At 49.0% G+C, this 14,357-nt stretch overlaps 1 protein-coding gene across 1 annotated transcript in view; it reads right to left on the bottom strand.

The window, feature by feature from the left end:
- LOC142777303 (uncharacterized) overlaps positions 1–12,767 on the bottom strand; it is a 35,930-nt gene extending 23,163 nt beyond the window's left edge. Inside the window, exons 1-2 of the mRNA XM_075881610.1 lie at positions 11,621–12,767; positions 10,379–10,608 (exon numbers count right to left, since the gene is read on the bottom strand). Of these exons, the coding sequence (XP_075737725.1) occupies positions 10,379–10,608; positions 11,621–12,724 (1,334 nt within the window). The 5' untranslated portion in view covers positions 12,725–12,767. The remainder of the gene's footprint in view (positions 1–10,378; positions 10,609–11,620) is intronic.
- Between the last annotated feature and the right edge of the window lie 1,590 nt (positions 12,768–14,357).

Genomic DNA, 14,357 nt, shown 5'->3' with positions numbered 1-14,357 from the left:
ACAAGTCTACATCGACTGTTGTATGCAGCAGACACTTGCGCGATGAAAACTGTGTGCCTGCGTTTCGCATCAGAAATCTTGTTCCTGACTCCGCACCTAATCTTTTCGAGGAGTACCCTTCCTACCTGATTCCAAGAGCATAAAAGCGTCGCAAAGGTTCTCCTTCATGAACTTAGCCCCTTCGTCAAACATCAAGGAAACGAAAAGCGGATATCAACAAAACGGATCTGGATGTTGCGACTTCAGAAGACGCTTTCACTGAACAAGAAGCAGCAAGTGTTTGCACGCAAACAATCAACAGTGACGCTGATCGCATGAGTAGATACCAGACTATGATAGGACGACTGCACCACTTAGTGTCGCACCATCGTTGAAAATGCGAGAAGGAGCAGCAATTGCTCAAAGAAAAAAAAAGGCGCCCCAATATTATCCCGAAAGCAAGCCTCATGCATGCATTAAAAAATCGCAACAGATGCATAGAAAAGAGAGCAATAGGCCATGTTGCTTTTGCATCATATATAAAAGCATTCGGCGTACCCAGACGAAGATGTTAAGGAGTGTGTGATATTGTAACGAATGTAGCAGCCTCACAACAACGATGTTCTATTTACACGGTTTATTAAGGGCTTACTTGTGCCCAAAGTGAACGACGCACAGCAATCAAGAAGATCCAAGGGCGGTAGTCCTCGTGAGCCTCTGCTTCGAGCACCCTCGTTCTCTTCTTCTTCACGCGCGTTGGCTGTTCGGGAAAGTACCATGCGCATGCAGGGCCGGCTCGTGCATTGCGGCTGGCTTCGTCGCTCGTAGATATGCCGTTAGCGTTTCTATGGTCCCAACGTCCGCGTTGCGTGGAGCAATGGTTATTTCCTGTGACATTATCCCCCCTCTCAAGAGGCATCGCCCCGATGCTTTTGATGATAATGTATGCAGCGTTTCCGTCTCGGAAGGTTTGTAAGAGTGAAATGGTTGTACAGCAAGCAAGTGAGGTGGCTAGTCTTCGTACCGGTCGTAGTACGCTTTCATGCGCACAATGTGTACACGCTCGGTGGGGTTGCGTCGTTTAGAATGCCCATGTCCTGTAGGCTTGACATCATAAACGAGGTCTCTGAGTCGGTGTTTTACCTCGTAAGGACCGAAATATCGACAAATGAGTTTTTCAGACAGGCCTCGTCGTCGTACTGGGGTCCATATCCACACTTTGTCACCAGCTTCATACCGTGTTTCACGTCTTCCTCGGTTGTAGTGGTCGGCATCGATTCATTGTTGGTGACATATTCGGTACCTTGCTAATTAGCGGGCCTCCTCCGCTCTCTTTATATAGTGATCGAGATAAGAAGGGTACTCATCTTGATCTATAGGTAACATAGCGTCCAGTGTTGTGGTAACTACACGACCGTAAACTAGTTGAAACGGGGTAATCTTGGTAGTCTCTTGTACGGCGGTGTTATAGGCGAAGGTGACGTATGGTAAAATTTCGTCCCACTTTTTGTGTTCGACGTCCACATACATAGATATCATGTCAGCTAGAGTTCTGTGGAGGTGTTAACTCAGGTCGTTGCTTTAAGCGTGATATGTGGTAGTTTTCCTGTGAACAGTGTGGGTCATGTTCAGCAGGCATTCCATGAGTTCTGCCGTGAAAGCTGGTCCGCGATCGGTGATTGCAACAGTTGGAGCGCCATGCCGTGGCACTATGCTCTGTACAAAGAATTTGGCGACCTCGGCCACTGTTCCTCGATGCAAGAAGTCAGTTTCCGCGTATCTCGTTAAATAATCAGTCGCTACAATGATGCACTTCTTGCCAAGTAAAGATGTCGGGAATGGTCCAAGGAGGTCCATTCTAACTTGTTGGAAGGGTGCTTTCGGTGGGTATATCGGGTGCAGAAGGCCCGCTGGCTTAGCACAAGGCGCTTTCCGTCTTTGGCACTCGCGGCATGTTCTGACATAGCACTGTACTGAAGACAATAGCTTGGGCCAATAATAGTGCTGACTGATTCGTGCAAGCGTTCGAGTGACGCCTAAATGTCCAGACGTAGGCTCATCGTGGCACGCTTGTAATATTTCTTGCCGCATAGTTGCGGGAACGACAAGCAGAAACTTTTCAAGGTTGGGCCTAAAGTTTCTCTTGTAGAAGACATTTCTCGGAGGCAGAACGATGCGAGGCTTCGATAAGATATACGAGGTACTTGTACGTCAGCTCCTTTCAGGTGTTTGATGACCAGGAGCAATTCTTCGTCCGCATGTTGAATTTCAGCTATCTGAGAAGTCTCGACAACAGCCACGAATGGAAAGTCCTCATCTGATAGTGCTGTGTCTGCAGGTGCCCTTCACACAAACAGTCGGCGTTGGTATGCTTCCTGCCGGATCGGTATACCACAGTTATGTCAAATTCTTGCATTCTGAGGCTCCACCTTCCTAGTCATCTGGACGGGTCCTTGAGGTTGGCGAGCCAGCAAAGGGCATAGTGATCGCTGACAGCCTTGAATGGTCTACCATACAAGTAAGGCCGAAACTTACTGATGGCCCAGATGACGGCAAGGCATTCTTTCTCTGTGGCCGAATAATTGGTCTCCGCCTTTGTTAGAGTCCGGCTGGCGTAAGCTATCCTCTTTTCTTCGCCATTCTGCCACTGTATTAGGATGCATCCTAGGCCGATGTTGCTGGCGTCTGTGTGTATTTCCGTGTCAGCTGTTTCATCGAAATGAGAAAGGATTAGGGGCTCTTGCAACCGTTTTATTAATTATTTGAAGGTGCTTTGTTGCTCTGTTTCCCACTGGAAAGGTATATCTTCTCTCGTAAGTTTCGTCAAGGGTTCTGCAATCTGCGAGAAATTTCTGACAAATCGTCGGTAGTAAGCACAGAGACCTAGAAATCTGTGTACTGACTTTTTGTCTGCTGGCACCGGGTACCTGGCAACGGCGGCTGTCTATTTGGGATCAGTGCGCACACCATGGGCACTGACATCGTGCCCAAGGAATCGAAGCTTTTCGAAACTGAATTGGCACTTCTCTGGCGTGATGGTTAAATCTGCCGAACGGATTGCTTCTAACATTGTTCTCAGGCGCTTCATATGCTCCTCGAATGTAGCGGCGAGATGACCACGTCGTCAAGGTACACTAAGCAACACTACCACTTCAATTCGGAAAGTACAGTGTCCATCATGCGTTGGAACGTTGCCGGCGCACAGCAGAGACCAAAAGGGAGAGCCTTGAATTCATAGAGTCCGTCCGGGGTAACAAAAGCAGTCTTCTCGCGATCACGTTTATTAACTTCGATCTGCCAGTATCCACTTTTCAAATCTAGTGATGAAAAGAATTTGGCACACTGAAGTCTGTCTAATGTGTCGTCAATACGCGGGAGGGCATATACATCCTGTTTAGTCACAGCATTTAATTTCCGGTAGTCGACGGAAAACCTTAGCGTGTTATCCTTCGTCTTGACAAGTACTACAGGAGATGCCCACGGACTGCTAGAAGGTTGAGTAACATCATCTTCAAGCATCTCCTGTACTTGATTCTTGATGACTTCCCTTTCTTTTGGTGAAACGCGGTACAGGTGCTGGCGTACCGGCCTGGTTGTCTCGTCTGTTACGATCCTGTGTTTTGCAATGGTTGTGCGTCGTACCTTTGAACTATCGGAGAAACAGCTGCCAAATTCACGTACAAGGTCGTATAGCTGTTGACGTTGGATCACTGAAAGATTAGGATTTATGGATATTACGTCGCAGACATCAGATGTTGGTTTCATATCCGTTGACGTTGTTTCAAGGCTGCATATTTCTGTGGCTTCACAAACCTCATGAAGAAAGGCTATGGCTGTCCCCTTTGCGATGTGCTGGAATTCGTTACCAAAATTTGTCAGGAGGACGTCTGCGTACCCGTTTCGTAGCTGGATAATCCCTCGTGCCACACGAAAACCTATTTTCAGGAAAAGATCCATGTTGCTGTCTGCCACACCTTCGTAGTCACCAAACGTATTATTTCTGACTAGAACCATTACACTGATCTGCGGCGGTACAGTCACATCATCATCGACGATGCGCAGTGGAGTGGCGTATTGCTCGTCTGCTGGAGTTACCTTTATAGCTTGTTCCGTCGAAAATGATACGCTGGACCTCTACTAATTAATAATGGCACCATTTGCATGCAGAAAATTTATTCCGAGTATAACTTCTCTCGAACATACGGGCAGGACAACAAAGTCACCAACGTAAGTGAAACCTCGTATCTCAACTCTTGCGGCGCATCTGCCGAGAAGCGTAATAAGATGACCGCCTGCCGTACGTACTTGAGGTCCACTCCATTCGGTGAGAACTTTCCTGAGGCACTTCGCTAAATTGAAGCTTATCACAGAGTAATCCGAACTGGTATCGATTAAAGTCATGAGCTCTAGCCCGTCAATTACCAACGGCAAGTCTGAAGTTATCTTCTCATTACTGCACTTCTTTACTTGGAGACAGTCGTCGTCGTCGCCGTCACGCTGGTGTCGCAGTGGAGGATCTTCGTATTTCGAATCACCAGCGGCCTCGCCTCCACAGGTCGCCCACTTCAGTTTCCCGGGTTTGGACTAGGCGAACGATGCCTAGGTGCGTTTGGAAAGGAACGTAGGCTTGGCGAGCGCTGACGTAGAGGGGATGGTGACCGCGGTTGATGACGACGATGCAGGTCGAAGCTCTGACGTGATCACAGGTATTCCTCGATGTCGGACGGCCTTTCGCCATTTCGTGGACACGGTGCGTTGACCGCAAATCCTCGAAGACCAGTTTGACGATATCGGCAAAACCGGTAAAGATGGCCAGCCTCTCCACAGTGGAAGCACAGGGGCCTACGTTCCGCATCTCGCCATACATCGCTTTTCCGAGGTCGTGTCTCTGTCGGAAGAGGTGCGCCGCTAGTTGCCTCTACGATATGGCGCGGGCTACGTGTGGTCGGTGCGTAAGTACCAGGTGTCTCGATAGGCGCACAGTGGACAGCAGGCCGCCTGAGCACCTCAGAATAAGTTACCGCGCGTCGTGTCGGTGGTGCATCCCTTTGCGGCTTCCGTAAGGCCTGCCGAATTTCTTCTCGGACAACATCCGCAATGGACAGTTCCGGTGAAGCAGGTGGCTGCAGCTTGCGTAGTTCCTCCCTGACAACTGACCGGGCGAGCTCCCGCAGAGTGTCAAGATTATTGGCAACGTTTGCCGAGAAGACCCCTGCTAATGTAAAAGGCTACGTCACGATTGTATTGCCGGGCTCTCTGCTGCAGCGTCGTTTCTATTGTTGTTGCTTCCGACTGAATCTCAGCAACAGTGCGCGGCGGATTGCGAACGAGTCCCGCGAACAGCTCTTGTTTTACCCCATGCATGAGATGACGCACCTTCTTGTCTTCAGTCATGTTGGGATCAGCTCGCTTGAACAGGCGGGACATGTCTTCTATGTACATAGCGACAGTCTCAATTGTGCGTCGATTTCGTGCACGAAGAGCTGCTTCTGCCTTTTCCCGGCGATCATTGTTGCCAAACGTACACAGTAGCTGCCGCCGGAACTCTTCCCAGGACGTCAAAGATGCGTCGTGGTTTTCGTACCACACTCACGCTGCGTCTTCCAAAGAGACGTATACGTTGCGTAACTTGCCTGCTTCGTTCCATTGGTTTATGTTCGCCACCCTCTCGAAATGATCCAGCCAGTCTTCGGCGTCCTCGAACGGGTCACCATGGAACACATTCGGTAGGACGGGCTGGCTGACAATGAGCTGTGATGGTGCAACTTGGCTAGTCATGGTGGTGGCGTTTCTTTTTTCCGTCGCTGATACCCTTGGCACAGGGGAAAGTGGTCCAAATTTTGGTGAATTCCCTCGAATACGGCGACTGATCCGTTGGTGCACCGGCGTAAGCTCCACGGCTTGCGGATGGTCAGGGCTTGGACTTCGCTCTCTTGTTGGGGTTGGAATCATCTACTCAGCACCTCCACCAGAAAAAGTAACAAATTCAGCAACCTGACAACAACGATGTTCCATTTACACGGTTTATTATGAGTTAACTTGTGCCCAAAGTGAACGACGCACAGCAATCAAGAAGATTCAAGGGCGGTAGTCCTCGTGAGCATCTGCCTCGAGCACCCTCGTTCTCTTCTTCTTCACGCGCGTTGGCTGTTCGGCGGAGTACCGGGCGCATGCAATGCCGGCTCGTGCATTGCGGCTGGCTTCGTCGCTCGTATAGTCATGCCGTTAGCGTTTCTCTGGTTCCCAACGTCCGCGTTGCGCGGAGCAATGGTTATTTCCTGTGGCAATATTGCGCTTTTTGTCCCAGAAAGGCTACGACTATGCTCGCACAGCGGAGCTGGTGACACTGCCAGCAAAGTGCATTGTTCCAAGGCATATAGGTCTAAGCCCGTTATCATCAGGTATGAGCAATGTCATAAACAATTTGTGCGGAGTCAAAGATTAAGCAACTTGTTTTTCAATGCGTGGTGAGTGGAAAAGCGCACCCGAACTCTTGTGCCGGCATTGCGTGCGCTGCACGGAGTGGCGGAGGAAGGTTAGGGTCACAGCATCTCCCTCAAAGCAGCGGCGAGAGACATGTACTACGCACAATGCGAATGCCGTAACAAGCGAGCGCGCAGATGCAGTCTAGCTCGGCCGTGCCCCTATCTAGAATACAGCTCGCCAACTTCGTAGTACGTTTCCAGCACCTGCTGATCTCCTTATACAGCCATCACGATGATAAGTGTTCTAGAATGAGTGGCACAAATCTACAAAAAAGCCATTGGAGAATATATTGTCACGGAAAAGAAGGGACGCCGTATCGAAGAGCCTTGGGATTTGATGTATTCAAAACCAGCGGTAATAGCGTGACCGGTTCGCCAGCGATCGAGTGGAGACAACCCTTCGTCTTCCTCGTGAGGCACACACGCGCGTCACCCCCTAGAATTTCAATATACATGAATGTAGCATAACCCCCAGCGGCACAAACACCGTCTCGGCGCATCTAAATGTCAACGTCACTAGGAGAGTTGTAGGGCTTGAAGCACGCAACATGAACAATATCAGTAGCCTGTTGAGCACGTGAGTGTGACGGGGTGGCAAGACTAATTTCATATGTTACAGGAGTAACCACACGAAGGACTTGTTATGGATCTGTGTAACGAGTACGCAGTTTTTCTGACAAGCCAACTTGACGGGTCGGAGACCAGAGCAACACCAAAGAACCGGGAGGGAAGTGTACGTCGCGGTGTCGTTGGTCATAAAAACGCAGTTGCTTGTCTTGAGAGGTCAGAAGGCGAGTACAGGTGATTTCGCGTGCGTGAGCGGCTCGAGTGATAGCGTGCACGCCATATTCACTGGTCGGTACTCCAGAAGACGGTATGACAGCGTTTAGAGGCAATGCTGGTTCTTGGCCAAATGGCAGACTAAAAATGGAGAGTAACCCGCAGTGTCATGGCACGAAGAATTGTAGGCGAATGTGACGTATGGCAACGCGAGATTTTAGTCGGTATAGTATGTACAAACATACTTAGCGAGCATGTCTGTAAGAGTTCGATTTAGACGCTCCGTGAGTCCATTGGTTTGTGGGTGGTATGACGTATTCAGCTTGTGTCTCGTTTTACAGGACTGCAAGATGTCGGCTATGACCTTCGACAAAATGGTGCGGCCACGGTCTGTAAGCAGCTGCTGCCATGGGGCTCCGTGTTGCAAAATCATGTCATTGAGGAAGAAGACGGCGACATCTGTAGGACAGCTTGTTGGAAGAGCTAGTGTGATGGCATAACGCGTGGCGTAGTCGGTGGCCACGGCTATCCACTTGTTACCCAAGGAAGACAAGGGGAAAGGGCCAAGTAAGTCTAAGCCAACGCGGAAGAACGGTTCTGACGGAATATCAAGAGGTTGAAGGCGTCCGGCGTGAGGTATCGATGGTGTTTTGCGGCGCTGACATTTCTCACAAGCCGCAACGTATCTTCGGAATGAGCGCGCAAGCCCTGGCCAATAGAAGCATCGGCGTATTCGGTCGTAAGTGCGTGACACACCAAGGTGGCCAGCAGTTCGAAGGCCATGAAGTTCATATAGAACATCCGAGCGAAGGTGTTTCGGAATGACAAGCAGCAGGGCCGGTCCATCCGGCTCAAAACTGTGGCGGTAAAATACACCATCGTGGAGCAAGATGAGCGATGTTACCGATTGTAAGATGGTGATTCGAGGCGGTCAATGATAGCACGCAAGGACGCATCATGGCGCTGCTCGTCACCGATGCTTGTCATTTGCGAAAGGAAAAAGACGCTGGGCTCGGTGTCGGCGTCAGACATAGTGCTCGACTCAGCAATCAGGTAGCGGGACAGGCAGTTTGCGTCCTTATGTAGGCGTCCGGACTTGTACGTCACCGTGTAGGTATACTCCTGCAGTCGCAGAGCCAAGCGCCTGAGCCGGCCAGTAGGAGCCTTCAGTGACGTAAGCCAACATAGCGCATAATGGTCAGTTATCACAGAAAAATTTGTGCCATATAATTATGGGCGGAAATTTGAGACTGCCCAAACAAGAGCAAGACATTCACGCTCTGCAATGAAATAGTTGCGCTCAGCAGCTGTGAGGAGGCGGCTAGCGTTGGCGACAACTCGGTCGAGTCCCCGTTGGCGATGGGCTAAGACGGCCCCGATTCCATGACCACTAGCATCGGTTCGGACTTCTGTCGTAGTGGATGGGTCAAAGTGAGCCAATAAAGATGTAGTCGTCAGTAGCGTGATCAGGTTAGAAAAAGCAGCAGCTTGGTCGATACCCCACGTAAATGGAACGTCTTTCTTCAGAAGCTCTGTGATTGGTCGAGCGATGGTTGCGAAATCTTTCACAAACCTTCTAAAATAGGAACAAAGTCCTACAAAACTCCGGACGTCTTTGGCTGACTAGGGTATAGGAAAACTGGTGACTGCACGAATTTTCTCGGGGTCCTGCTGCACACCAGAGGCATCGACAAGATGGCCCAACACTGTAATTTGCCGGCGTCTGATGTGGCAACTCGATGAGTTTAATTGAAGGTCTGCAGTGCGAAATATGTCGAGAATAACTGACAAATGCTGAAGGTAGGTCTCAAATGTTGGCGAATATACAACGAAATCGTCAAGATAACAAAGACATGTAATCCTTGTACCAGAGAGTCCATCATGTACTCGAACGTGGCTGGAGCGTTGCATAGCTTAAACGGCATACCCTTGAACTGATATAGGCAGTCTGGAGTTACAAACGCAGTCTTGTCTTCGTCTTTTTTGTCGACAGCAATCTGCCAGTAGCCGGAACCTAGGTCTATTGAGGAAAAGTATCGGGCACCGTGGAGACAATCGAGAGCCTCGTCGATGCGGGGTAAATGGTAAACGTCCTTTTTTGCGATTATATTCAGATGACGGTAATCCAAGCAGAAGCGCCTTGTGCCATCTTTCTTTTTAACGAGCATGACGGGGGACGCCCAAGGGCTCGAAGAGGGTTCGATAATTCCTTTGGCTAGCATCTTGGTGACTTCTTGTTGAATTACTTTACGCTCGGTGGCAGACATCCGGTATGGTCGCGAATGAATGGGATGAGAATCACCTGCATTAGTGCAGTGCTTGACGATTGAAGTCTGGCCAAGTGGACGGCTGTCGATGTCGAATATGTCGCGGTAGGAAGCCATAAGGTGGCATAGCGCGGTTGGTTTCTCAGGTTTGAGGTCCGGGGCGATTATGGAGCGTAAGGTAGCTCGAAGCACGTGGCATCTTGCGAGTGATGTGGGTGATCGGGACATACGTCTGCCGTAAAACAGGTGACGTGGTCGTCAATTAAGGGTCTTAGCGTGGTGACCGAAATTCCTTGGGGTAGTACTTGTTTTATGAAAGAAGTGCTACCACTCAATATCATTATCAATATACACGCATATTGCAATATACACCACAGCATTCACTTTGCGTCTCTTAAACCTTCTCCTGTCGTTTCCAAATGAGCGCGAGATATATATAAACAAGCGAATTTGTTTTTCTTTCTCGGTACATGCAAGCTGCGCCAACAGCGCGGCAGCCTTTTCGATGCTCTGTGGGAGAGCAGTGGTGTGGAGGAAAAAGGGGGCCACAGCCACCTCTTGAAGCATGTTCTCTCCGTGCGATTGGGATAGCTGGACAGAAACGTGCCATGCACCCATTATCTCGGAGGTCATGGCTCAACGAAGACTTTGACGTGACAAAAGCCGAGTACGAGTGCCGATGGGTCCATGCTCCACTATACGAAGTTTTGCACGACTGAGAGCGAAATTCGCGCATTTTTTTTCACCCTCATTATAACAGAGGCGATGTTTTTTTTCTATTATGATCAGCATTAAAGTATATAGTACCCAAAACACCAGCTGTTCTAAGATATCTATGCATGCATGTGAGAAGGAGTAAAAACACACCTGTCACATTCCACGAACAGCGATGGCTGTGAGCACTGCTCCGAAGGCCGCTTCTTAACACACGCTTGCAGACAGCTACTCTTCGAGCGGTACCTGTTGGAGCCGCGAATGCAGACGCCCAGCCGATGAGTCACTGTTGACACGCAATCTCCGGTAGCGCTCTCGTAGAAAAACTCGCGCTGAGGACGTTGGCAGTAAGTGAAGGTAGGCGGACCACACGGTGATCCGTTCTGAATAAGAGTAACACCCGGACAAAACTATTTGCTTACAGGCGTGAGGAAAACACAATATTCGAGAGTGAGGAGCTATATTCTGTGTCTACTTATATAATTTCTGTTTTCATTGAGCTGCCAAATTAGCCACGGTGGCCCGGAAGAGGAGAAAAAAGAGCGCATTTGTTCTCTCCTCCTTTTCTGTTTCAGATGGGGGGAGAGTACACATACGTACTCTAGGATATGCAGCTCATACATTGAAAAAAAAAAACACTAGACCATTTGGGAATCACTGGCTGCAGTGACAACACGTTTCAAGAACTTTTCATCTCTTCAGGCTTCCATCATTATCTGAAATTCTGCCTTGTTTTACCACTGTTTGCAACACCTGTAGGTCTTCTAGGACTCGACTTACTAATAGGACAATAAAGGTGCCTGTATTCGGTACGTCATTGACTATTACACGCTCGCGTTGGAACACCTCCATCCGAAAACCATCATATAAATATGCCAAGCGCCATAGTGTACGTCTCCGAAAATTTCGACCACTGGGGGCTCCTTAACGCGCACCCAAATCTAAGCACATGGGCCTCAAGCATCTTGGTCTCCATCAAAAATGTGGACGGGATTTGGTCTTGAAACTTTCCGGTCAGCAGCCCAGTCAGTGCCTTAGCCACTACACCATCAATGCGGGTCGGATAAAAATTTATTTGGCTGAACGCACCGTACGGTGAATAGGTACAACAAATCTTTGTGGGAACATGAAGAAAAAACAGTATTAGGGTCAACCAAGAAGAAGGTGCTCTTAGCGTGGAAAAGAAAAAGCAAATTGATTGATTTCCGAAAATTGTTAGCAAATGAAGCATACGTATTTCAGGCCTTTTAATATTGATAAGGCATTTTTACTGCCTATAACAAAGCAAATGATTGCGGGTTTTGCGGAACGCCAATGACACTGCGGGCCGAACTCGTAGTAGGAAGATGGTCTTGCAAATTGCTTCAAACAGAAGTAATAGAAGGTTGTACTTACATTCAACTTGAATGCGACCGATATTGTCTCCTTGACATTGTCCCGGCCACCGATTATTTCTTGTAGGTCGGTTGGTTCCACCACCTCTTTTACTTCTTTGTAACCAGCGGTCATGGTAGGCGCAAGCATGTGCTCTTCATCCGCATTTGCCACAGGCGTGGAACCAGATGGTTCGGTCTTGTGCTCCCCCTGCTCGCCAACATCTGCCAAGTCGATGTCCCCTTTCTTATCTGGTGTCACGTACCCATTACGTCTGCGGCCCCTGAAAACGACGCGTGGTGGAACCTCGGCCATTACCCTGCCCTCTGGTTCGTGTTGGACCACGCCTACCGTGTTCTCCAGCAGCAGAAGCGGTGTTCTCTCTTTGGTTGCCCGCATTGGGGTGCCGTACAACTCGGCGCTGATTCCCGCCAGCAGCATCGTCGAGAGCGTTGCGAGAGCGGTAAGCAATGCGTACCGGCGTGATGTGGCATGCCAGGAGTCGCGGCAATGCTGCGCGTCTGTGTCCTGGTCTCCGGCGCCGAAAGACGTTGACAGCTGCGCGCTGGTGGTCTCAGTGAGGCTTCCGACGTGGCGTTGGAAGTAGCACTTGATGTCCTCTGGAATCGAGCGCGACGAAACGCTTTGGAAGCTAGAGCGGGCCGAGCTGCTGGTGATGTCAGACGCAGCATCCATGTCTTCGCTCCTTCCGTAAGTGGCAGAAGTGGACTTTCGGCCACTTACGATCAAGTCAACGCTTTCAACCGTAGAGGTCGGAGAAGAAGTAGTCGGTACTCCGTCCTCTGTTATCTCACCGGATTCCTCATCGTCCTCTTCGCCAGCGGTAGTCGCGGACGAAATGGAGGAACGGCGAGTGGTGGCGTCTTCCGATTTATTCATCGAGGGCTCGGGGCCGTTTTTTAGTGGTTGTGCCGATTCGGGTTGTTGGTCCATCTCAAAGCGTAGGGTCTTGACGAAGTGCTCCTTCGGCATGCCACAGAAACCAAACGGGTACTTCAGAATACCAGGCCCTTGCCGCGGTGGTTGTGCAGGTGACTGTCGCTCTGAGAGCGGCACATATCTGAACATCGGTTGCCGAAAGCCTTGAGCATAATATCTCTCCATCAGTGATGTTACTTTGTTGACCAGTGATGGACGGCTGCTGCTGTTGATGTTGCTGCTAATGTCCTCTGGCAACGGCTCATACCCAAACAAAACGAGAGGAAGAAAGCGATCACCATTACAGAAGAAACTGACAAGTATTTGCAACTCAAATGAACGTGAGAGGGCACTGCGGAATTGCAGCATGGGGGATTCACGGAGGTCACCGCGTCCGCAGTCGCTAACACAAATATTGAGTTTTCTGCAGTATGATTGCAATTTGCACTGCTTTGTATAATGGGAGCGCGTTATTGATGCGGAGCATCTTATTTTAGTTGGCACCAGTGGTCCCGAAAACAGAGCAGCGTTCTTGAAGTGGTCGCGTTACGTGTGTAATGCACATGGCGCAACGCGTCTCTGCAAAATTTGTTTACACACTTCGGGCGCCGCAGCGACATGTAGTCACTGGATACAATGGTCCTTTAATAGGTTCGAGATAACAAGTTAACACTGGTGCCTCACCTTGAAAGAAGAAATCCGCTTGGCCGTTCGTTTTTTCTTCACGGGCGGCACCATCCTACCGTGCTTCTACGGTATACGACTAGCGCTTGGACTGTTTGGACCTCAGTACGCAGCTTCCCTATATTGCCGCTAGGTGCTGAATGAATTGCTGGAGTCGTGAATAACGGTCAACATTAGTGACGTAATTGCATCTGATATCTCAAAGCATGTTCCTAATATAGAATATGAGGAGGTCTTTCCTCCACAATCTAAATTTAAATACCGCATATTCTTAGAGAACAGGCTAGCAGATTACCTACAGCATACACCAATATTTAACATAAAAGCCACAGATGCTTCCGTCATTGAGGAAAGGGCAGGCGTAGAAATAGTTTCTCAATTACTTGGCTGGTCATTTGCCATGAGGCTACCCAATTTCACTCCCGTTTTGACGCGGAGCTAATGGCAGTAATCATGGCACTGAGAAAACTTCCGAGGAATGAGAGAGCAATAATAATTGCTCATTCGCTCTCGGTATGCACAGCTCTTAAAACTTCTCATACTTCTCGTGTCATCACGACGTTACGATCTCCAGTTCCGTCTCAGCTGTAGTACCTGAAGTTAATATGGGTATCAGGTCACTGTGCGTTAACATTAAATGAAATGGCGGACGCTTTAGCTCACCAGTTGCTAGATCTCCCAATAATTCAGGTTCTCCCCGTGGTAGAATACCTCACCGCAGTCAGGTTTAGAAGATCAGTTATACACACAGATAAGATAAAATAACCATAAAAATTGCAGTGGAGCCATTATCGACAATCGGAAGTGATGATCATCAGATTTCAATGTCGTGCCCCCCATTAAACTTTTACCGGTACAGCGTGTGTCTGACGATATCACCCCTCTGGCAATTCTGTGGAGAACTGCAAAACTTCACACATTAGTTTTTGTAATGTGCAAAATAATCTTGTATCAGAACTCGATTTCTAATTACTCCTTTTACGAAAAATACGCTTGAGCTTATCGGAGGAAAATAATTTAGGCTTCGGTGCCTCAGGCTTAGGATACTGTCACAAGAATGCCTTTCATGCCGTGTGTAATTTCATTATTAATACTCAACGAGTACCACTTTATTCTGCTATTGAAAATTCTTCTT

This window comes from Rhipicephalus microplus, chromosome X, assembly GCF_043290135.1.
Source record: "Rhipicephalus microplus isolate Deutch F79 chromosome X, USDA_Rmic, whole genome shotgun sequence".
Classification (NCBI taxonomy): domain Eukaryota; kingdom Metazoa; phylum Arthropoda; class Arachnida; order Ixodida; family Ixodidae; genus Rhipicephalus; species Rhipicephalus microplus.
This window is presented reverse-complemented; position numbering and strand designations above follow the sequence as displayed.